The following is a 24,943-nucleotide window of genomic DNA, read 5'->3' on the forward strand; positions in this document are numbered from 1 at the left end:
CAATCTGCAATCATGCTGTGTGACTCGCAAACTGCTGACTTGTTGAGGGCTTAGGCAGCCGTGACACCGCCGGGTCGAGGAGGGCGGAGTGGGCCGCGCGCCCGGCAGGCCAGAACAAGTTGAAAAGCCCATGTCCATGAGTGGAGTGCATCGGGCCTCAGTTTTCAGCATCAGGCCCGTGTCACTCTAACTCCATCCATTCCGACAATGGGCCAAGAAATCGGCCGCTCTCGGCTGCTGCTGCTGCTGGGTAGCCAAAGAAATCGGCGCACAGACGTTATACACGGGCCTTTTATTTCAAAAAAAAAAAACACGGGCGTGATACTAGGATTGATCCAATGATCGGTGACTCTATTGCCAAGGGGATCGGGTTAGCTCTGCTTTTGCTTTTGCTCCGATTATACTTTATATGCACCTGTTTGCCAATAAGAAGAGACGGGGACACATATACCAGAAAACCGAACTGCCACGCTGATCCTAAACGTAGGATGATGCAGATTATGTTAGAAACCATGGCCCTGATCATGTTGAACAACCATTTAATCTGCAAGAAGAAACAAAAAAAAATCAATGCATAAATAGTAACGGTGCGGGTTCAGCTAGATCCGCAACTATTCGTGCACCTATTTATCCTTTTTTTCTTCTTGCACAAATTTTTGTTCATCCTCAAATTTTGTGTGATGGTAGAAGAGGACAAGAAGTATCCATTCATATTTTTAGAAGAATTTTTTATGTACATTTAAAGGTGCATCCACGTGTTGGGAGCACGATAGCATCTGAACCTTTCTCATTCAGATTGACTTATGACTCCGTTGTCCCCACACAAACGTGGAGCAAGCAGCATGGTATGGATTCACTGAAAATGATATGATTTTAAGTATGCTCTCATGATCTGTTGTACAACTGCTTCCCAAGAAAGATAATGGCTGGAGAAAGAAATGAAAAGGACACCAGAGCAGAGAAGTTGCTTCCAACGATATTTACAAAATCACCGGTCAAATAAACTGAAAATAATTTGTATTTTCTAATATAATCGGGTGTTACACATAGGCACAAATAACACCACTGTAATAGATTAGACTCTACATAGACTGCCCAACCCACTAGCTATCCAAACATGGTTTAACATGAATGTTATATGTTCAAACATGGTTTAACAGGAAGGTGATAAGTTAGGATCAAAACTGCTCAGCTCCAGCTGCACAAAACTGAATCTATCAAAACCAAATCAACGGGAGGTACATGTACAACAATGCAGCTAAAGAAATAATCAACAGAGCATACCTAACAGCATACTTCAGACCTAGTGACTTCAAGAACCTCCTCACATTCTCCTTGTAGGTTGTTCCCTTGGTCCATATACAATAGATTGAAAAGGGAGTAGAATTCCACGTCTGAAGCTATATCTTTTACCAGCTCTTGCAGTTCTTCATTATTGAAAACTTCCATTATTATTAACAACAATATCATTTTTTTAATATTTCTTCGTCGCAACAAGAAGCCATCTTGCCAGACCATGCACATCACTGGTCACTGGGGTGCAGAATTTGCATTTTCTCAACCTCAATAGACTCAACACCTCTTTTCATGAGATCCATCATCGCAAAGCCTTGCCTTCGGGTAACTTACGCGACTACTCTCTCCATATAGTAAGCACTTTTCTTGAGACAAATGGCGATCACATGATCACGGAAAACCTAATGTTGACACATGATTAAGCTTAAATTTTCACTAATTTATATGTCAATTTTTGTGTATTATTTGCATATTCCCCGCCGCCCCTGATGCCACATAGATTATACGTCACATGCTAGCTTATATAGCTTGTTTCTTTTGAAATACGCCATCAACTTGAGTAGATGTGATGAGTGCCGAACTTAACTTGTTAGATAATTTAATAACTCATCTGTGTTCTTTCTTAATAAAGTATCATCGATGTAACGTGTCATCTTAATCAACATGCCCAACATACCCTCTAGATGAAAAGTGCCCAACCCAACCAAAGCAGCTAGAGATGACTCCCAACGACCCAAAAAAAGGAAGCAAGGTAGCGAGCTTGGAGGAGAAATTAAAAAGAAAATAAAGTTATGAACATACATTGAAAATAAAATATAGAGTTATGTTAGTGTTGTTGACGCCGGATTTCGTCATCAGTAGAATCGGCGCCAAAGAAGAAAGAAATCGAAGGAATACGGATGGGGATCGGCCAAAAGGTGCTACAATGCGGAATCGGTCAAGTGGCTTTTACTTCGCTTCAGGGTGAATGCGCCAGGTTCCCAATCGGCAATCCTTTAAGAAATCGGCCGATCGGGAAGGTGGACTAAGGTGGGCCTGTATGGGCTTGGAAAGATGGAGGGATAAGGTGGAGTTCAGCCCACGAAGTGTGGGGTAATTAGTTTAGTACGGATTGTGCTTGTAGATATTTGTTTTCTGTTTGAATTAGAGATAGAGTCCTAGTCGGTTAAGAAGATTATTTGTACGGGGCTATAAATAGCTACCTTTGTAAATCTGTAAGCACAACAATCAATCAATACAACAAGTTACTTTATTCTTCATACTTACTTTCGAGCAGGCGACTTCGCCATCACTTTTCCTTCTCACGAGTTCGTGCGGGTTGGCAGGGCTGCATCATCTTGATCTCCGGCCGATTCTGTAAGTTCCGTTTATCGAGTAATATCTAAGCTTTAACTTCCGGCGCATCGCTGTTGTTTCGTTTAGATTTATTCATCAGTTATCGATATCGACTAGATTCATAGGTTTTTTACCTGTTTTCCTAGTTTTTATCACCTGTTATCCCGCTAGGAATCGGTAGTATCGGCTTTTATTACTTTCTGTTGCCAGATCCATCTGTTGCCGATTAGATCTTTTCCTAGTGCTGTTATTACGTGCCTTGTACCGATTACTTTAATATTTTTCTATCTACAAGGCTACAGGGATCGTGCTGTCTCGTAGCCGATTTCTTTACCATAGTAAATCGGCCGATCTGCCGATAAACTCTCTCGATCGGAAACTTAGCCGATCGTAGTTACTGAATTTGACACGTGTTCTTCCTTGCCAATCAACAGGTCAGATTGGCTGGCACGCCGCGCGAACCGCACCAGGGCATTCACCCGAACAGGAGCTAAGCAGATTCTCCCGGATCGTGTGTCGGTCGCTGGGACTCGGTTGACCGATTTCTAGCGCCAACAAGTGTTCTTTAATGAAATGTTATGAGTGAAGAATTTGTTATCTTAACGGAGCTAATGTAAGGTACTTTGAAGCTTTGGTATGATAATAAGTCAAGAATCAACACTGCTAACAACTCCATTTAGTATGGCATAATCAAGAATTTGGAGATTGATTGCTTCTTAATCAAGGAGCGGCTGAATGATGAAACACTTGAACTAAATATTGTATATCTTTTGAAGTAGTAGTAGACTATTTAACAAAGGAATTAGGAGTTAGAAAACATATAGTAGCATGAGATGTATGTATACAAGTGTGTGACATGTAATTGACTAATAGTGTAAGGACTAAAGTGTAAATAAGTATGGAGATAAAGGAGATATTAAGAAGGGATTAGTTTTTCTGATTCTAGAAGTTTCCCCAACCCAATTTACTACAATTATACAATGATCCATTGGTGTTGTCGTAATCCCATGGCAGGTCACAAATATTTGTGTTTTTTTATCACTCCACAAAACTTAATATCAAACATTAACTCTAAAATGACAAATATGATAAACATATTCAAGAACAATATCTTTCATTAGATGTAGAGTTCTCATATAAAGAATGTATTTTCAAGAACAATATCTTTCATTAGATGTTGAGTTCCTGGAAAATTCTAGTGGATTATGTTAGATTACTAAATATTATCTTAAGCATAAAATAAATGTAAGTACACAATGAATTTTTTGTGTGAACTTATGTCAATATCTTATCAGTTCAACTAATGCATGGATCTTATCACGTAAAAACTTTACTTTTAATTAAGAGTCTTGTTAATTACAAGACATTATTTGAAGCATCCTAAGTATTTGGCTGATAAACATACAATCTCGCCATAACACAAAGGCTAAAATGTAAACTAAACACTTATAAAATATAAACAATTAGCTAAAAAATCTAGCAAAGAAAACTAAGAAATACTATAAATCATTTTATGTGTCACTTTGATCTTGAAATCATCAAAAACATAAACTATATAATTCTTTTATGAGAAACCTAAGTAGCAATAACCTAGCTTTCAAAGACACAATTTTCCAAAATTTACTATATAAATTTTACCATTGAATATGAAAGTGTAAGTGTGTTTGAAAAGTGTTACATTCCAAGTTAAATAGCATGGTACATGTTATTTCTGCTTAAAAATTAAATATCTTTGTTTCATAAAAAATAAATACCTTTAATAATTTCATGGCATAAATTTTATAAATATAGTAACTTAATATGTGTGTATGAAAACATTTCTAATTATCTACTAAAATACATGACATATTTCTTATCTCACGATTGTCTAAAGTACGTGAGGGAATATATCTATATTCATCAGTTTTCACTCCTCAATATCTGAATCCATGATCCTATCACATTACTCTATAATAAAAAAAAGATAATATTTTGACTTAGGACCACTACTTTGACTGATAAAATATTTTGGTGGTTCGTGCTATACATATTGTTCACTGAACATGCATTTGCAGCACTATCTATTTTCATAGAGATATTTAAATAATGTGGTCATGTGGTCAAAAAAGGTGGTCATGTGGGTAACCCATTTGCCTACCCAACATCTCTTTCAGTGGGTCATGTGGGTAACCTATTTGCCTACCCGTTTACTCATGCTTTTCATTCTCGCCAGGGACCCATTGCAACAGGTGCTTGACGTAGCCACAACAAAAGGATCTTAAAAAAAATTGGAGCGAGAACCCGTTCGCATATGCAGAAGCCTCTACGCTGCTGCAGCAGCACTATTCATCCAACCTACTCAACAAGATCTCATGTGGACAACAATTTTACAAACATATGGGTAGAGACCAATCTCATAAGCCATGACCAACATCTCTAAATCTAAACAATACAAATTCAATGTGATGAGGATCGGGCCAGAACAACCTGGCCCATGTCCATGAGTGAATCGGGCCTCAGTTTTCAACATGAGGCTCGGTTAGATTTCCTCGTTCCATTCAACAATGGTGTGCGCAGGCGCAGGCGGTCGGCAGCCAGTCTCGACTGTTGCTGGGTAGCCATGAAATTGTCACGTGGTCGTGGCCGCTGATTGGTGGTACCAGCGGTACGGCAACCCGGTGGTGGCCGCAGACGGCGCACACAGAATTGAGTAGGCAAGATGCAGAGGTGGCACACGCACGCCACACAACGTGACATATGAACTAAAAGAAAACACACATCCAAGTGGCACCCATGCACTGTCAAACCAACATGCCACGCAGAGCATATGGGAAACATTTTGTTCTATAGCCTCTCTTCATGAAAACACCATATGTCGCAGGAGTACCAACTTTTTATAGAGACATGTCATTGACAATGAGGAAACGTATAAGCTTGTCCATGTTATTTATTCATAAAAGCATCTCCAACGCAGTAGAGCATATCCAAACTAAGAAAAATCCCAAACCCAAACAGAACTCTAGCAATCCGACATGCCACATAGATTATATGTCATGCTAGCTTATCTAGCTTGTTTCTTTCGAAATATGCCAACAACATTGAGTAGGATATGATGAGTGACAAACCTATCATAGTTTTTTGTAACTATGTCAACTACACGTAGATAATGTAGGAACTTATTTGTATTTTTTAAAGAAAAGCACTATCAACGCAAAATGAGACATCCAAACTAAGAAAATTTAAAGCCAAACGAAACTCATGCCATCTCATTTTGACATGTCATGTAGATCACACGGAAAACTTTCATAAACGACAGAAAAGGTTAGATAGAAAGGTGAAGAAATCATAAAAGAAACCCTCAAGAAAAGCCAATTCCCCAGCTAAAGCAAAAGCAAAATTTTGTGAAGAGATTTGTATTTTTTAGAAGCAAAACTGGGCAGTAGAGCACGTTACGCTGCCCATCACGACCTCTAGATTAAAGCCACCCGAGACAATTCCTCGCAGCCCCATAAAGCAAGCCACCATAACTTATCTAATTTGTTTGTTTCGAAACACAACATTAACATCGAGTAGGATGCGATGAATGGCACACTTATCTAACCTTTTTCTTTGAAAATATGCCAGCGGTACTAAGATAGTGTAGCAACTTATTTGTGTTCTTTCTTAGAAAAATTATCATTAACGCAATGAGACATATCCGGACTAAGAAAAAACCAAAGCCTAACAAAACTCATGCCATTTTTATTTTGACATGCCACGTAGACCACACAAAATTTTTTCACGGAAGGTAGGCAATTTAAATTAAAAAAAAGTGAAGAAATTGTATAGAAACCAAAAGCCATCCCTTGTAAAGTAAAATAAAAAATTGCAAAAGAGATTTGTTTTTGAAGGAAAATTGAGTAGCGGAGCACGTCGACCGCCGATCACGACCTCTAGATGAAAAGTGGCTTTTGCCGTTCGAGACAACTCCCAGCAGCCCAAAAAAGCAAGCCAGGTTAACTTATTAATTTATTTGTTTTGAAACATACTTGTTAACATTGAGTAGGATGTGATGAATGCTGTAGTTATCTAGCTTCTTTGGGGTGTTTGGATACCAGGGGCTAAACTTTAGTCCTGTCACATCGGATGTTCGGATACTAATTAGAAGAACTAAATATAAGCTAATTACAAAACTAATTGTAGAACCTCTAGGCTAAATCGCGAGAGGAATCTATTAAGCCTAATTAATCCATCATTAGCGAATGGTTGATGTAGCACCACATTGAGGCTTAATAGATTCGTCTCACGATTTAGCCTAGAGGTTGTGTAATTAGTTTTGTAATTAGTCTAATTTAATACTCCTAATTATTGTCCAAACATTCGATGTGACGGGAGCTCTCCTCCCAAACACCCCCTAAAAATATGCCAGCGGCACGTAGATAGCGTAGCAACTTATTTGTGTTCTTTCTGCACCATTTTCGCAATGAGACATATCCAAACTAAGGAAAAATTCAAAATCTACGGATACCATCTCATTCTGACGTGCCATGTAGATCACACAAACAAACTTTCACGTAACGTAGGCAATTTATTTATATAGAAAAGTGAAGAAATCGTAGAAGAAACGTCAAAAAAGGCAATTCTTTGTAAAGCAAAACAAAATATTGCAAAGAGGTTTGTTTTTTGGAAGGAAAATTGAGCAGCGGAGCACGTCACGGCGTCGATCACGACCTCTAGATGAAAAGCGATTTTAGCCACCGGAGACGAGTCCAAACGGCCCAAAAAAAAGCAGCTAGGTTAACTTATCTAATTTGTTTGTTTCAAAACACACCATCAACATTGAGTAGGATGTGATGAATGCCACACTTATATACCTTTTTCTTTGAAAATGTGCTAGCAACACGTAGATAGCGTAGCAACTTATCTGTGACCTTTCTTAGAAAATGTACCATTAACGCAAGGAGACATATCCAAATAAAGAAAAATCCAAAATCTAGCAAAACTCATGCCATCTCATTGTGACGTGCCATGTAGATCACACGAAAAGCTTTCACGTAACAAGGCAAGTTAGATAAAAACGTGTAGAAATCATAAAAAAAAACTGAAGAAAAGGCAATTGCATGTAAAGCAAAATAAAAATCTACAAAAGAGATTTGTATTTTTTTTTGTGGAAGGAAAACCGAGCAGTGGAGCACGTCACGCCGCCCATCACGATTCACGACCTCTGGATGAAAAGCGGCCAAAGCCGCCCGAGCCGACTCCAGGCTCCCAGCGGCCCAAAAAAGCAAGCCAGGATGCGAGCACGGAACAAACAGCAGAAAAAAAGAAAAGAAAAAACAGGGCGCCCTCACGGCAAGGAACTCCCACCTTTTATCTCCCTCCCTCTCCTCTCTGCCTAGCCCCGCACAAATCTCTCCTCCCCTCTCGCCCTCGCCGCATTGCCCGCCGACGACCCCCGCCGGAGAGAGAGGAGGAGCGGCGCGGCGCGGCTGCGGGAGAAGCGGGCGTCGGCGGAGCGGGCAGCATGTGCGACCTGGTGGCCCGCACGGGCCGGCATCAGCAGCGGTACGAGGATGGCCGTCGGCTAGTGGCCGGGTACGCGCGGGACTGACTGACTGACTGATTGATTCCCTTCCCAATTATTGCTCATAGTGCTTCAAAGTTCCCTTCCTGATTGGATTCGGGTTGGATTGGGGGGACGATGGCTACGTGCGTGCGGGCTCATTGCCCTCTTGACCTAAATGCGGCGCCTGGTGCGGTGCGCGTCGTATTCTTCACCAGCGTACGGCGCGGTAGCATTGATTCCGGTGAATGGATCGTTGTGGTGTGGTGGTGCAGTGTGCCACCGGGGAGTCGATTGTTTCTTGCTGTGGGATTTGCTGGCTTTTGGATATACATTCTTTTTTATTCCAAAGGAAAAAAAGAAAACTTCATGTGTGCAGTTAGGCTATATTTGGATTGATGTATGCACTGAGCTGGTCGTCTTAATCAATGCGCAGTATCTTAGCTTGTAACACCTTATGATAGCGACAGTATTTGAGATTGCTACTTGTTTATTTCACTTAGATGGTGTTTAATAATATGCTAGGAAGTGGGGACGTGTCTATCATGAAGTGAGATGTAAAAGCAGGTTTGTTTGCATCAAAATTAGGGCGTGATGGAAATGAATAGTGGTGTATGATGAATAGTTTGTCTCCCAATGTGTGAAGCAGCCCTGTATTGCTGCTCAAGTCAGTATTGATAGATAGAATGATAGATACAGTTCAGAATGGTTGGTTTCATAGGGTACTCTTGTCATTGTCATTGTCACTGATAGCAAAAGGCCACAGATCAGTGTTGATATCCAGGTGCTTGTTATGATTCATGCCTTATTTTACCCCACCATGTTTTTGTCTAGAGTCCTATATAGTTCTGTTTTTCCTTATCTAGCCTTGTGTCAAGTTTGTGACTAATCTTCAGCTTGTAGAAAGCGAGTTTGTATCATGAGACGTGTCAGGTATAATAGCAATAAGAGAATCTGTAAAGCTTCTCAGGATATTACATATGGGCATGTAATTACAATATAAAAGGTCTCCTGCCTCCTAGTATAAATAGGCGATCTAAATTAACCCAAGTTTGATTAGGCAATAATATCTGGAAGGGTCATTTAGAGAAACTAGAAAGGTAACTATCTATCTGCGTGTGGTAACTTCACCATAGATCACTAGCCTTTAATGTATTCTGTGTACTTCAGGAATCGACGTTCTTAAGTGCTTCCTTGTCCTCTTATGATTTATTTGTCTGTTTCTGATCATTATGCTAGATGCATATACCATGTTAGTTTTACCAAGCTTACCACATATCATTATTCACTGAACATAGCAAAGTTTCTACTTCTCAGAGTGGTCAAATTCCGCATTTTACACAGTTATATTGCTATTTTCTAGTCCCTCGCCGGAGTCCGGACATGATTTTATCACCTCAGAGAACTGTCTACTATTTTATCCCTTGAAGATTTGGTGTATCCTGTAACTCAGAAGTATCAGTAACCTGTTCTCTTGTACTACAACTTTTGCGTTTGTGGGTCCTAAGAAATGCCATGACACTTTTTTCATAGTGGTGTATTTGTGTATTGTCTGAATATTTTCATTATTCTGCAGGTGCATACCATTTAGGTATAGAGCTAATAATGATGAAACCTCTGATGACAAACATAAGAAACTTGTGGAAGTTCTCATGATAAATTCCCAAAGTGGACCTGGTCTTTTGTTTCCAAAGGTACTGTACTGTAACATCTCCATTTGAAATATCCATGCAACAATTAGAATACAATCGGGAAAGTTTCAAGTTTATTTTTTCATTGCTAGTTATTTACATGGATTGCAAATTGCAAACTTGTTCTATTTTGGAGTTTTCATGTAACTACATTGGAACACTTATACCCTGTGAGCAGTGCATATTAATATTTCAATTAGTTTCCCAAGTGCCAGTGCGTCGTCCCTCAGAAATCCAGATGAAGCAACTTTAGTGATTTGAGTTGCCGATCTGAATTCCTATGTCCTTGCTAAGATTGTCTTTTTTTTAATTTGGCCTGTTGATATGTTGGCAAATACTTATATATCTATATCTATGTCATTCAGATTAGTCATTAGGTATACATGGTGTTAGCTTTTATTCATATTGTATCCATGTCATTTTCATAAACTTGTTGGGTACATGTCACCGGGCTACCATGTAAAATTTTGTTATGTTGGTTTTCATGTTGCAGGGAGGATGGGAGAATGATGAAACTGTTGAAGAGGCAGCAGCTCGAGAAGCTATAGAAGAGGCTGGAGTTCGAGGTGATATAGTGGTAAGATGTCTATAAACACTGCTATTTTTTTTTAAATTGCCTTTTCATTTTACCCGTTGTCATTTAATATTTTTTCAATGGTTAATGTATGCCATGTCCTGATACTTTTTTTTCCCTGTGCTTCCATCTTGACTTCATGCAAATGATATTCTTAGATGGTATGGAGTGTCAGTATTCATAGCACTGCATTAGATTCTTTAGTGCTACGCTTAATTAGGAAGACACATTTTCTTTGGCTTGACTGTACTAAGCTGCTACTGCAAATTTATTATTATTCAGAATCATGCTTTTGGTTCCCCTCTTTGGTCCTAATTTGTTTCTGTTGTTCTGTAACCTAAATTGGAGTTACTAACATGCAGTAATAATCTTTATAGGGGAGTTTGACTCCCTTGAAAACTGGAAGCTATGTTAAAAGGGTGTAATAATCTGCTGTTGGTGTTTTTTTTCTTGGGTTGGATTCTTGTTGAATGATTCATGTTGAGCCAAGAGTAAGCACTCTTGTAATCTTATTAGTGGCTTTTTCGCTGCAATCTTTCTCACTAGTCCCACAAGTTGTATGAGACATGATTCACATTAATTTATATCCTGTAGTTGAATGAGCTTAATGTGCAACGTGTATCATGCAATACACAGTACAACTGCATAGCATTTGCTGGTGGTAAAGAAATTATACTTGGCTGGCCTGCACTTCTGTTAGATTTTTCATTAAAGTTTATCTAGCAATGCAAGCCAGGCGTACATTCATAGTGGAAGAAACATGAGGTGCACATTGTGGTAGTGTTCTCAGTGGGTCATGATGCTGATGTTGAACTAGTTACGCTGATTGGATTTTGTTATTGCTTAGTCTGGCATGTACTTCTACTGCCACAAGTTGGAACTCTTTTGGCCACTCTTAAGGTTGTAATTGGCATTCTAATCTGAATGTTGGATAGCACAATCGTGATGACGTTTTTCTTCTCCTGTCACAATTTTGTGCTCACATGTATGATGTTTGCATAGTGGAAGACCCATGAAATCAAATGATTTTCTTTTCTAGAAGGTTCTCAAATCTCAATGAATGCATGTGGTGCCACTGAAGATATCCTTAGCTTTTCTATTAATCATTGTGCTTAGTGCTTTATCATCATGAAACAGTGTCCAATGCTTGACCATGATGGCAACATATACGCTGCTAGCTTTATCTGTCATTCAAGCTTGTGAAAAATCAATATATCTTACCATTATACTTATAAGCTTATACAGTGCCATTTGCTTTCTGAATCAGCATCTTCTGGGTTTTTATGACTTCAAAAGCAAGACACATCAAGATGCGTGCTGTCCTGAGGGTATGTGCAGAGCTGCGGTGTTTGCACTGCATGTAAAGGAAGAGCTAACCTCATGGCCTGAACAGAGCACCCGGCAGAGAACCTGGCTCACGGTTCCTGAAGCTGCATCACAGTGCCGGTACCAGTGGATGCAAGAGGCCTTGCTCACAGGCTTCTCCGAGTGGCATGACAAGTGGAGCAGAAGTGGCGGTGGTACCAACTGCGACCCTGCCTAACCGCTGAACCTATCAGTGGTCCTCCAATTTGTTCATCGTCTCTCTTTCCCTAGGCGCCAACCTTGCAGAATACAATAATACAGTGTAATTCTCTTGATGCTGGGTGGTCATTGACCCTTGATGTCACATGTCAGGATGGTTATCTAGTTTAGCAGAACGGGGTATATCTCATCAAGACGAGAATTATCACAACTTTTAAGTGTCGATTCTCGCACATATTTATTTCTCGGTTTCAGCTGCTGTCGTCTCGGTGCTGCAAGCACGCACCGTGCGCATTTTGTAACTCGCTCCTGATTCTGGAGATGCATATGCTATGTATTCCTGACTGCTATAACTGAAATCAAAAGGTCACCATTGACTGGGGGTCACAGAGCAGTGCGTCCAGAACCTTGCAATCTGTCTTGCTCGAGCAGAGGCTGGCTTGGGAGTGAGCCGGGTAGAAGAAATCTTGGTGGATTCCCAGTGCAAGTGATCCTGGTGATAATGCTATGCTGAGCAAATCCATTTTTTGACTCTACTTGCTATTCAGATGACGGCTGTTTGTAAGGATCTGCTAAGAGTTCGTCAGTTTACATTGGTATATAGCAAGGAGCAAACATGGAAGACAAAAGGAAAAAAAAAAAAAGAGAGAGAAGAGAGCTCATGCGTGCTGAGCTAATCAAGAGATCAGTCAGTTGTGACGGACCCAACCAGTCACATTAGCACAGGATTTAATCATTGCTCTTTGGTGTGCAGTGAGAGGGCTCGAACTCTCGACCTCACGATCACTCGCTTTTAGCTACGAGACCCACGCGCTAGCCAACTGCGGCACCACCCCATTGTGATATACTGACCAACAAAAGCTTACATATCTGCTTCATGAGGCAATTAGCTGCTACGGACTGCAGGCTCGCAGTGAATTGGGAATACTGCCATGGTTGCATGAAACAAAAGTACAAAACCCAAAAATATATAATAAGATAAACAGAACACCAAGTCTAGAATTTGATCTTCGGTTGGTAGAGAGTATAGCCGCATCTACTAGCCATCTAAGTTATTGTTTGTTTTTCTGGTGCGGAATCGACTTAGTGAACTATAGAACTATAAATCATGCATTTTTTTTTATCTTCAAAGGAAGCTAAAAAGCATGCACGCTAGCTGCTGAAACAATGTGTGGTAGTGCTTTCCGTACTTCTTTGGGCGCGATGACACAGGAACTCTGCCGTATCAACTATGAATTCTAAGCAAGGGCTGCTACCACAATAATTTCATCTCTTTCCCATATTTAAAAAAGTTTAGTGTACGTAACTTTGGTCCTTGTATATGTTTGAGGCCCTCTTTAGTCTTACATTCCAGGCCTGAGATTCAGCCAAAGAACTAGGCCGCAAAGTACAATGATTATTCTTCCAGTTCCACGGTACTACCATATATATACCCAAAAGGAGCTGCCAAAGTGAACTGATGAGAAGCAAAAATTTCCATTGCTTTTGCCGTCAAATTGCGCCGAAAGATGGTGTTTTTCAAACGACTTTCTCATGATGATGAAGCCATCTTTTTAATTCCATGAAGGATTACGTAGCTGCCAATAAGACTACATATGAAGTGTTGTTGAATTCTGTTGTAGAATAGAATCCTACTCGAAGCAACTTGATTGATGCACACTTATAGACACAGATAGCCGAGAGATAGTGCATGAGCATGACCGCATCCATATGCACGATGGATCCATCAATCTTTTCACTTCGATACCATCAGGTAGTCAGACTGCAACCTGTTGGACGCAACATTTCACTGTTGCGTGCAATCTGGAGCTAACCTGCAAGAGAAACGGCAGTTCCGAGTTGGGCGTGAATTCATGCTTGACGCGACGCCATGTATCATGCATCTCACTGATTTTAGGAAGCTAGAGTGACTGTTTCTCCTCGCCTTTTCACTGTTGATCTTCCTGATGATGAGACGGGAATAACAAGCATGAGACCAATGCATGCAGAAAGCAGCCGGTAGATGCATATATAAGCTATGAAGAGAATAAAGGAGGGACTTCTTTTCACAAGATTAAGATGCATATACGGCTCTTCACTTTTTTTTTTGCTTACCATGGATGGACGTTAGTTTACGAATTGGCTTTTGATATTTTGGATGCTCTATTCAAACCTTATGCGATGGTGCGTGTAGCGTTGGTCTACGTGTAATAATGTGTGGACTGATTCTCTTTTATTAAAGGAATGAAATCGGAACTCTTTTCATTATAAAAAAAAGATCTCGCGCCGTTATTGAAAAAGAAGAAATAGGCTAATAAGTTCCATGGGGAAGTTTCTGTAACGGGAATTGTAGCTAAAAAAATGCCATCTCAATTTGAGGACAGGGGTTCGTTTGACCAATGAGAGCCGCGTATATTCCCCGGCTTCACATATTTTTACTCTTTTTTAAATAAAAAGAGTGTTTTATATTATGGGATTTTTTTACTCTTATTGTATAACTTGGTGGTACCTCTCAAGGGCCGTAAAAATGTTGGAAGAAAAAATAGTAACTTTGTGTAGCAAGCTATTCTACACTCTATTTGGAAGAGAGACGTTCACCAACATGAGCATCAGAGCATGACCTTGACAAACCAAAAACTTCATTCACCAACCGTACGTGGTATTTGCCAAATGCAACCACTCTACAGATATATTCCTTGAAGCTAAGTAAGAATATCTGCTTTGTCTCCTCACTGGCCAAATGTACAAGGCTGTTAAATTTGCAATATTGTAGTGAGAAGATACATGCCGTGTATTTTGACATAAGTAGTGCACGCATAGGATCCCCATGCACCGAAAGAAGAGATAAGACAAAATATGCATGGTTCCAAGTGTTAGTCAAAGCAAGAATCAGATGCATAGGAACCCCGAACAAGGAGAGGGATAGTTACACTTTCTTTTTTCTGATTAAAGCTCTCCAAGAATCCTCTAATTCTGAATGAGAATGCATGTGAAACAGAGATAGTTAGTGATGCTGTTTGGTAACATAATACTATACCGCAAGAAGTTAAAGTTTAAATTACAATTGTAGCTGAAGCAATGGCGCGGATGGACGGGCATAAGTTTCAACGAATACAGTAATAAACTAGCTTAGACATATTTTAACTTAAAAAAATATTAGTGCTGTTCCTTTTGCGTTCAGTGGAAGAATTTGTTCCACTTCTATTTGATTCCATACGCAAGTGAACTGCTCTTGTGATTTTGCCTGAAACGACAACTATAGTTAATTCTTTGAGTATAACGCATCAACAAGTTCATCCAAATTCAAAATGGGACACTAGGTTCTTCGGAGGAGGGAACATTTGTTCCTACCACTAGGCTTACTGGAAAAAATGTAGAAAAATTAAAACGTGGAGCCTTGCTGGAGCAAATGGCTTGAGAGAACTTTGTTCAATTCTGTATTTTTTCCCCCTCTGTAACTTTGCCTGACTGGGCTCTTCTCCTCAGTTAATATAATAGGTAAATCTCCTGCATGTTCGTTTAAAAAAAAACTTGGTACTAGAAGAAAAAAGGGGACACTCTATAATTCTATATATTCAACTTTATTAGAAAATTATGGACTTGAAACAATGAGTTAATGGTTTCTCATCTTCATTACTCCAATAAATAATAAAGTTCCGTTTCGGACATCGACATGGTCTAGAAAAAAATATTTATACAACATAACACAAATGTACTTTTATGAAACCGTAGTTTGAGACAGATCTAGATAGCATTGTATCATTTTCAAATATTCAAACTCAACCCATAAAAAGTAATATACAACCGGAATTTGAAAGTATTGACTTAAAACAATCCCAAAACGCCACTTGTTTATGCCTGGACAGAGTATTTCCGTTGTACCAAATGGTTGTTCTTCCTATAGTTGCATATGTGTAATGCAAGTTTCGTGGCTAACAGCCATGATTCGAGTCCTACTGTTACAAATTATTTGGTTTTACTAACTTTGACTAGTGATGTTTTGGTTGATGAGTCGGAAGGACAGTGTGTGGTAAGTTGGTAACTAACTAACTAACCTTGAAAAAAAAAAGTTATGCAATATATAAAATAGCTAGCATTGCAAGTGGCGTACAGAGACTTATAGATTTGGTTCGTCCGACATTCTAATTCCTCAATACAAGAATCCAGAATTGACCGCCTGTATGCTGTTTCACAAATTTAATTTAAGTAGCAAGTTTTTCCAGTGAGTTCAAAAATATTTAATTTTAATTAATCAACTGTCTATATGCTACTAGCAAAGCTAGGTCCAAATCACTTTCCACAATTCTTAATAAAAGGCTCGATATGTTCTTGTAACCTTCCTTTCTTTTTGGCCTTTACTGGTAAGCATGTGTGACAATCACATCAAGACTTTGTATACCTGAAAGCGATAGGTAACTGCAAAATTCTCTTAAAAAAACATTAACATAGTAGTTTGATGCTCCAGGCACATCTATATATGAAAGGGAGGGAAATCATCCATACTTTATATCATCATTTGCAGCTCAATTTTCAATTTTATCAGGGCATAGCATATCTTAGACTCTATAGCTAGAGTGACCAGTGGAAGAACCAGAAACTGACTTATGTCCAATGTAAGCGAAGCGGCCAATATGCTTTTCCATGCTACTTTCCTAGAGAGAGGAAAATTTATTCCAAGTGGTGAATACTAAGAATCCATGAATTCAGTGTGGCCCAAAAAGGGTATTCCTTGGTTGCCCTCTGAGAGATATGCAATCTCCCAACGAGAATATATCATCGTTTCAGCAGGAAGGTCCAGCTGTAGAATCAAATGCTTCCGACATTACACATATTTTACAAAAAAAAAGATCAACAACATAAACAGAAGAGTGCAGGTAACTCACCAAAGAAATAGCTTAGATAATCCTCAAACTAAGCGGATCTGGGCACTTTGCGCTCCCTTGCTTTTAGAAGAAAAAAAAATCCTCAAATAGCAAATTGACACTTTTACAAGAATTGAAGCATCATACGTTTACGTTTTAATTAACACCCACATATGTATTTCTGAGTGTTGTGTGCAAGTGTAACAATTTGGTTGACAAATCCTACAGTTTGTACCTCTGGATGACAAGTTACATACTTTTTCCAAGAAATCAACGCAGATCTCATTTTCTATTGTAGGACTAGAAAAACCGTCTGTGCACTGCATCAACGCAACAAATCAGACAATTACATGTGCATACATTGTTCATGAGAGGATGGTGTCACAGAGGGATTACGAATGAAAAAAATGTAGATAACTATTGGCAGGTGTCAATGAAGTAAGATGGTCAAACAAATTCCTAATAATCAGACTCAGGGACAGGGATGGGCAAATAAGATGACGTTTAGAGACATAGCCGTAACCATTCGATGCAAGTTTTTCTAGTCTGCTTTGGGACGCAGAGGATAGAATCAGAATTCGAACTAGCTACCTAGCTCTAGCCAGGCACCAAGATGCATGCGTGCTCACATTGTTTTCAAGCATATCAATTTGGAATTCTCCTAAGATAATGCCAGTGACAAGAAAGGCTAATGATAGTAGACCACATGATAACCTTGACAACGCTCCACTTTGCATCTTTTTAACTATTGATCTATTTGTCGTTACGCATGTAGGCGTCTGATTAGGGGTTAAATTGTCAAATAGGGGGGAATTAATGTAGAACTTGCTTAAGTCCATATAATGACTGTGTTTTTTGGAGAGTAGTAAATGAAAGGCGCAAACCTCGTTTGTTCCGTGTAGGTTTTTGTTGAAGAAGTTGCATGGAAGTCGTAGTCACTGAAATGCAGATGGTACAGATGATATATCTATATATCAAATCCAATAAGGGTTGAAGTGTAGCATCGCATTAATTCGGTTGCATTTGCACCTACAAAAGTAGCTATATATGTTAGTGCGATGTTCATAGGTTCCAATTCAAAATTAAAGATATAACTATAAGTGGATGTTTGCGAAAAGGTTATTAATAAACATTGCATTCTTTATATCTAGGAAGCTGGAGAGATAAGAAATGTTTGGCATTGTTTTTTTGCAAATTGGCCTAATAAGGAACTAATTTTGGTGCATATACGGATGACCGACTTTCCTGGTGGGTAGTCCTGAGCAAGTACAAGCACAATGAAGCATCTCATTATAAAATAAACAAGAAAACAACCAGGAATTAAATATGATATTGGCAGGTGCATGCATGTACTAACTACCCTATAACCTGAAGGGTTAGAGACCATTGGAGCCTTTGAACCCTCCTATAGATGCCAATATATACCTAATGATCACCACAGGCTTTGCATAAGCTATTACATGCGCACAAAGAAAACCAAAAGGAAGAGACAAATGCTAGTGTCACCCTCAATATAAAACAAAAAAGGTTCAGTATAGGGGGTACAAGAGAATTCCTTTTGACCAGTGCTTTAAACCAGGACAAGGGGCCACAGGGCTCATCCTTAGAGGCTTGCAAGAAGTGGCAGGCATCCTAATTAGAATAGCTTGTAATGGGCAGACATGGTTTTGTATTTCATGCCCTTGGCTTACATTCATGCAATAGCTTTCATTTCTCCTTTTTGGTAATGTGTGTCTCTCAAGTTTGGAGAGTACATTGTCATTCTCACCTCAGCAATTCCTACATCTATCTAGTGCAGTATTAGAAAAAAGGATTTTTAATTAAGCGTTGGGTATCTTTTGGCTTGGCTGTGGCATTTTAGCCGCCTTCCTAACAAAATAGAGGTAGGTGAGTTACTGAGTGTTCTTCTTGGATTTCCATGGGGTAGTTCAGACTTTGGGCCTTTGGGGAGGCCTAAAGTTAATAATAAGCATAGCAGCCATGATTAACATCACCATGGAAAGCATATAGCAGCCACGGTTAATTAACATGACCACTGAAAAGCAACCTTAGAGCACACAGCAACTTAAACTACCATGTGTAGTTACCACAACCAAAGACAATAAGACAAATGCAAGATGTCTAACACTTTCGGAAGGGGGGTTGATTAAATAATGAAACTATATATTATCCCTTGTACCCAGTGTGGCTAGTGGTGGACTGGCCCAGAGTTGGCGTCAGCTATTTCCTTGCATATATACAAGATTTAATTACTTATATAGAAACAAAGAGCAAAAACTTTTTGGGCAACAACTCATACAATACTTAAATATGAATGGATAACAAGTGGATCCAACCATGATTGGCTCACTGTTGCATGAAAAGGAAATTTTTATGCAATTCATGGAAACCGTTTTTCAGCCAGTCATCAACAAATATCGCCGCCACTTTTCAACGAAAAGCAAAGAAAAGAACACCACCGAAGTGGTTGATATGCACAAAATATTCTAGCAAATGATAATACCATGGACTGGTTTGGGTTTCTAGGTGCTAGTGGCTTTGGGGAGTCTAATCTTATAATTGTTTGCTCAACCTAACTACTAATTTCATATATATAATGCAAAGCACTTGGACCCAATAGAAGTTGAACGGCTTATATACCACCAGTTTAGAGTTTTTTTGTGGTTCATTAGGACTCAGTGGTGCACTACAAACCATTTCCCGAAAAGAAAGTTTTGCAAGTTCTTATGTTGACTTTAAATATTATAACATTCTCAATGCTCGACGATGGCCCTCTTGCTATTTGGGGGGTTCCTTTAATCTCCACTTCCTTTTTTACACCATGTTTTTTAATGATTTGACCTTCTATTGGAGCAGACAGTTTGACTTTCTTCTTCCTCATAAAAAAGCTTTGACTTTTATCAACATCATGCTTATTACTGGGAAATCAGGAACCTCTAGAGCACATTATTGTGCAAGGGGAGTATTATTATCTATGATTATCATCATTCATCAGTGATGTCGAAACGGTTGGTCATGGCTAATGTTGACTGAAGAATCTATTCAAAGAAATAAAACAAGAAAGGTGCTTGCTCAATAGGTTCATTCTCTTTGTTATAAGATTCTAGTAAGGTGTGGTTTGGTTGACCTTAAGAGCCAGAGGCACTAGCTGCAGACTACATACCACTCGCTTAACGGCCTCTAGTACTCACTAGAGTTTGACAATGTTGAAGAAGATAACACATTATTGGAAAATCATACTTAGGCATTGGCCAACTACAAATAATTTGGAGTTGACTCTGAACACCAGGCTGGATATATATTCAACTACAACAAGAGCAGCGCCCTGATGATGTGATGGTTTGACCATGACATGCAAAGCCTTCCGCTAAGTAATCTCAATCATGCATGAGAATGTTTCCCAGATCAAGTACTAGAGTTGGAAAATGATCACAAGGAAAGAGTCAAAGAGACAACGTAAGTAATTCATATGTCAACTTCTATCCACAGGACGTACAACAGAAACTGCCTACAGAGCGTCACTAAGCAAATGCTGTTTAATTTCTTTCTTAAACATGCAGGAGAATCGTGCACATCATGGTAACAGAAAGAACGTCAATAATGTTTTACGAACCCCAATAAACAGGCTCAATGTACAAATACAGTGTAATTTTGCATTATGTTTGGCCAAGAAACACCAAATATGCTGCACAAAGGTCTCAGTTAAGAAAAGAAAATAAAAAGGAGACGGGCACGAGCATATATATAGTCCTAGACTATTGTAAGTGCGCAAAAAGTGAGATTCTTGATAACACAACTCAATGGTGACCATGGAAAGTTCAGATTACGATACTGACTAGCAAATATTCACATCTCATCTCATAAGAAATCATTTCTGCTCATGAAACTTTTACCAAGATCTCTCTCTCTATTTTACAGCAAGAGCCGGTTGCATCAACAGTGCCGCCGCCTACTACACACTCTTGGAACATGCTCAAAACTCGCTCTCGCACTCAACCGATCATCGCGTACAAAAATTACAGAGAAAATGGGGGAGAAAATAATTACTTCCCCCGGAACAGGGTCAACTATATGGACAGGCTTGCTCTGCCCGGTCACCGCGAGCTTGACCGCAGCAGAGCATGCAGCCATTCCGGTGTTGCTACCTTGCTGAGCTGACGAGCTCTGCGAAGATCGCCAATGGAGATTGGCATCAGCGACATGGTCATGTGTTGAGGCAGAGTTCCACGTGTTAGACAACCGCGGCTGCGACGGCAGCGGCCCTGGAGGCAAAGATGGAGGCCTTAGCGGCGGTGACCATGCTACTGTATTCTTGGTCCTCCAGCAGGAAGGACCTGACGGCGTCGATGCATGGCGCGGCGACGAGCCGCTGCCAGGCCTCGTCGGCGGCGTGGCCGCGCTTGAGGAAGACCTCCGTGGCGTCGACGCGGCGGACCCGCCACATGCGCGCGAGCCGCTGGATCTTGCCGCGCTGGCGGAAGGCGAGGCGGGACGTGTTGGCCTTGATCTCGTCGACGGCCGCGGCGAGCATGCGCGCGCGCTCGTCGTCGCCGACGCCGTCGAGGCCGTGCGAGCGGAGGTATGCGTCGAGCTCCGGCACGCCGATGGCGCGCCAGATGCCCCTGGAGTAGTCGGTGCGGCGGGGGTCGAACGCCGCGGCCACCTCCTCGACGAGACCCCGCCGGCACATCTCGTCGACGCGGCGCGCCACGAAGTCGTGCAGCACGGGGAGCTGCGCGTCCACCCAGAGGAAGCAGCACTCGAAGCGCTCCCGGAACGCGCGGCGATCTCCCTCCACGAGCTCCTCGACGTACGAGTTGGACCCTCCCGCGATGACGGGGACGCGGCCCCTCGCCGCGACGCCCGCCGCGGCGCGCGCCGCCTCGCGGCGGAAGTCCGCGGCCGTGAACTCGGCGTCCGGGTGCGCGACGCCGAGCAGGTGGTGGGGCACCCCCGCGCACTCGCCGGGCGACACCTTGTTGGTGGCCACGTCCAGCCCCTTATACAACTGCATCTTGTCGGAATTTATAACCTCGCCGCCGAAGCGCAGCGCGAGGTCGATGGCGAGGCGCGACTTGCCGGTGCCCGTGGCGCCGAGCACCACGACGGCCTTGTGCTTCGCCGCGACGCGCTGCCTGCCGACGACCGAGAGCGGCGGCGGCACCGGGACCGCGGCGTCCGGGAGCGTGATGATCGGCGGCGGCAGCGGCATCGTCAGCCTCGGGAAAGCGGGCGCGGCTGCCATCGCGGGGGCCGCCATGGACAGTGCCATAGATATATATACGCTAGAGCTGCGCTGCTGCCGGAGCTTTGTGATCGATCACTGGTCAGCTAGCTTCGCTGGTTGCTGGAGTTCTTGGTCGCTCGCTTGCTTGCTTGGCTGGGGGCGCGTAGGAGCAGAGGATCGCAGCCCGTATTTATAGTGAAGTGGAGTGGTAGTGCGGGTGTGTTCTTGAGGGACTAGTTTAAGCTCGGGTGTGGACTTGTGGCGGATGGATTGGATGCGGCGAATGGGTTCAATGGAGCGAGATTACTGGTGGCGAGAAGGAGGGAGAACCAATGAGTCTGGAACGGGGATGGTTCCAGTTTCCAGCCTTGGTCCGAACTCTGAACATGGGTCTAGGCTTTCTGGGATCAGAGAATGCGTCTGAAATACGGGGTGTTTGTTTCTTTAGGCACTTTTAAAATTCCTGTCACATCGAATGTTTAGATACTAATTAGGAGTATTAAATATAGATTAATTACAAAACTAATTGCACAGATGGAGACTAATTTGCGAGACGAATCTATTAAGTCTAATTAGTTCATGATTTGACAATGTGACGCTACAGTAAACATGTGCTAATGATGGATTAATTAGGTTTAATAGATTCGTCTCGTGAATTAGTCTCCATCTGTGTAATTAGTTTTATAATTAGCTCATGTTCCTAATTAGCCTCCGAATATTCGATGTGACATAAATTTTAGTCCGGACTAAAATCCAAACGCCCCACGCACACTACGGTAACCGAATTGGGAGCTTCAGTTTCAGTGGAGTCACTGCTCGCTAGCGAGAGTGATTCTCAACGTACGGTTGGGCATTGGCCCTCTCTCCCATTGGCGAAGCGACACGCGAATGGCTGTCGCGACCCCATCATCGCAGCCGGGGCCCTGCTAGCTGCGACATCACCAGGTGCCTACATGGTAGCGCTCCGTACCACGGGCAGGCACAGCCCCGTACTCGACAAGTGGGCCGTCACCGAACGCCGCGATGTGCCCTCGCGCTAGAGCTAGCAGTTTACCAAACGTGTTTGCCGTTGCCGACGACGACGAGCGGAGCTCGCCGCGCCGCCCAGGGGAGGCCTGGCGTTTCCAGGGCGCTTTTCGGCGGCGCTACAACGACTGCGGTTGACTACTGATCGATCGATGTGCAGCGAGCCAATGCAAGGCCGAAGAGGACTAGCGTTTGCTTGCCTCCTCAATGATTCGGTTCAGATAGGGTAGGAACAACGACGGGAGTGCGTTCTGCCCGTCACGACAATGCAAAAAGAGCGCCAAGAGTTGACATCCATCGATCGATTGACCTGACCTCCCTGTGGACAAAATCGTTGCGTCCAGGAGCTGAGTGCCTCGTCGCTTTCTACGCGTAAACTACTGATCATCATCTTCTTCTTCGATTGAAAACGATGTACGTACTACTGCCGATATATCGTCATCCGGTTAATGATGCCACGCTGAGAACTAGCAGATCATGTACTGTGTTGTTCATGACTTCGGCGGCATACAAGAACCACCTGGTTATTACGTACTAAACCGGCGAGGGGACACGCGCCCAAGGACGCACCAACCGGTGTGTACCTCGATGCTACGGGGGGAAACTATAATATCATACGCTGGCCATGTGTTTGGTTTAGGGTATAAAGTGAGATGGAATTAGGTGATCTCATTTTCAAACGTGTTTGGTTGGGAGTGACAGGGAATATTGTTCCTTCAAAACGGAGGACAAGCCAATCCCTCAAAATTAAAATGACGGACCACTTCATATCCTATTTCGTCTCCCCCGCTCACATACAGGGCATATCGTCTCATCGCAGATCCATTCTTAGATGGGTCATTGATCGTTTTTCACCTCTAGCAAGGTTAGGGATAGGTTGGCGAAGGCATGCTTAGAAAGATGGCTTGCCGGACCTGTGTGGGTTGGCAGGGGCGGTGGGCACGGCCGATGGCAAGAGAGGAATGTAATTGTACTTCCTCCGTCCTAAATTACTAATTGTTTTGGTTTTTCTAGGTACATAATTTTTGTTATACATCTAGATACATATTATGTCTAGATACATAGCAAAAGTTATACTTCTAGAAAAGCTAAAACAAATAATAATTTTGCATGGAGGGCATTAGAGTGAGTAACGGAGGAATTGCCCAACATTTATGGTATTGTTGGTCGGAGACGATTTAACCATCGTAAATTGGAAGAATTTTTATCAGGCTTCCAAAAAAGGTGTGACGTGTAGAACATTGCGGTTTGCATCGTAGTCGTAGCTCGAGTACGAGAAGGGTATATGATTGGTGGGTTTGTTGTGCGTTTCGGTACCAGCTTGCAAGCCTGTAAGGTATACTTCACTTCATACCAGGTGCTGCTTCGGGCAAGAACTGAACAGCGTGCCGCCGCCCCTTGCCAAAAGCTGCCAAGAAGGGACGAAAAGGCCTTGCCCAAAAAAAAACGAAGGGACGAAAAGGCCGGGAACGCATCGTCTTCGCGTGCACCGTGGGAGAGGCAAAAGGCAACGACGCCAATCGTGGAAAGGCGAACAGGACCCTACCATGGCCTCCGGATCGATCCATCGATCGGTGCGGGTAGCGGCGGGCGTGCGACGAACAGGGGAGGAGCAGCGCTGCCGAGAGCGACCTGCGCAGGTGCGGCAGCGCACGTGTCACCGTCTCAGATCAGATGGAGCGGCGACGGCGACGGCGACGCATCTGCTAGAGCTGATCGAGCCGTAGCTATCTAGCTAGTAGTGCGCGCATATGGCGCCGGGGGCGGCGCGGATGCATGGCGGCCGGCGGCGGATGAGGCCGGGGTTTGGCGTGCGCCACGACGGCGACCGACGAGAGAGAGAGCGAGCAGCGGCCTGCGGATCCCGCCCGGCCGTTGGCCGGCGTACTCGGTGGTCGTGGTGAGATT

General features: G+C 42.2%; 2 protein-coding genes across 2 annotated transcripts; one reads left to right on the forward strand and one right to left on the reverse strand.

Annotated features, from left to right (window-relative positions):
- Positions 1 to 7,883: 7,883 nt before the first annotated feature.
- Positions 7,884 to 12,329, forward strand: LOC101759169 (nudix hydrolase 16, mitochondrial). Its single transcript, XM_004981267.3, has 4 exons — positions 7,884 to 8,184; positions 9,729 to 9,846; positions 10,337 to 10,420; positions 11,685 to 12,329. The coding sequence occupies exons 1-4, from the start codon at positions 8,114 to 8,116 to the stop codon at positions 11,958 to 11,960; spliced, it is 549 nt and encodes a 182-aa protein (XP_004981324.1). The 5' UTR covers positions 7,884 to 8,113; the 3' UTR covers positions 11,961 to 12,329.
- Positions 12,330 to 20,610: 8,281 nt separating this feature from the next.
- On the reverse strand, positions 20,611 to 22,292 carry LOC101759571 (adenylate isopentenyltransferase 5, chloroplastic). Its single transcript, XM_004981268.2, has one exon. It carries the CDS (start codon positions 22,052 to 22,054, stop codon positions 21,014 to 21,016), a length of 1,041 nt encoding a protein of 346 aa, XP_004981325.1. The 5' UTR covers positions 22,055 to 22,292; the 3' UTR covers positions 20,611 to 21,013.
- Positions 22,293 to 24,943: the final 2,651 nt, after the last annotated feature.

The sequence above is a fragment of the Setaria italica genome, chromosome IX (genome assembly GCF_000263155.2).
Source record: "Setaria italica strain Yugu1 chromosome IX, Setaria_italica_v2.0, whole genome shotgun sequence".
Lineage (NCBI taxonomy): Eukaryota > Viridiplantae > Streptophyta > Magnoliopsida > Poales > Poaceae > Setaria > Setaria italica.

Coding starts and splice junctions, on each gene's coding strand:
- LOC101759169 (XM_004981267.3), top strand. CDS start 8,114: ATGTGCGACCTGGTGGCCCGCACGGGCCGGCATCAGCAGCGGTACGAG. Junction 9,847..10,336: donor CTGGTCTTTTGTTTCCAAAG/GTACTGTACTGT, acceptor TTCATGTTGCAG/GGAGGATGGGAGAATGATGA. Junction 10,421..11,684: donor GAGTTCGAGGTGATATAGTG/GTAAGATGTCTA, acceptor TTTCTGAATCAG/CATCTTCTGGGTTTTTATGA.
- LOC101759571 (XM_004981268.2), bottom strand. CDS start 22,054: ATGGCACTGTCCATGGCGGCCCCCGCGATGGCAGCCGCGCCCGCTTTC.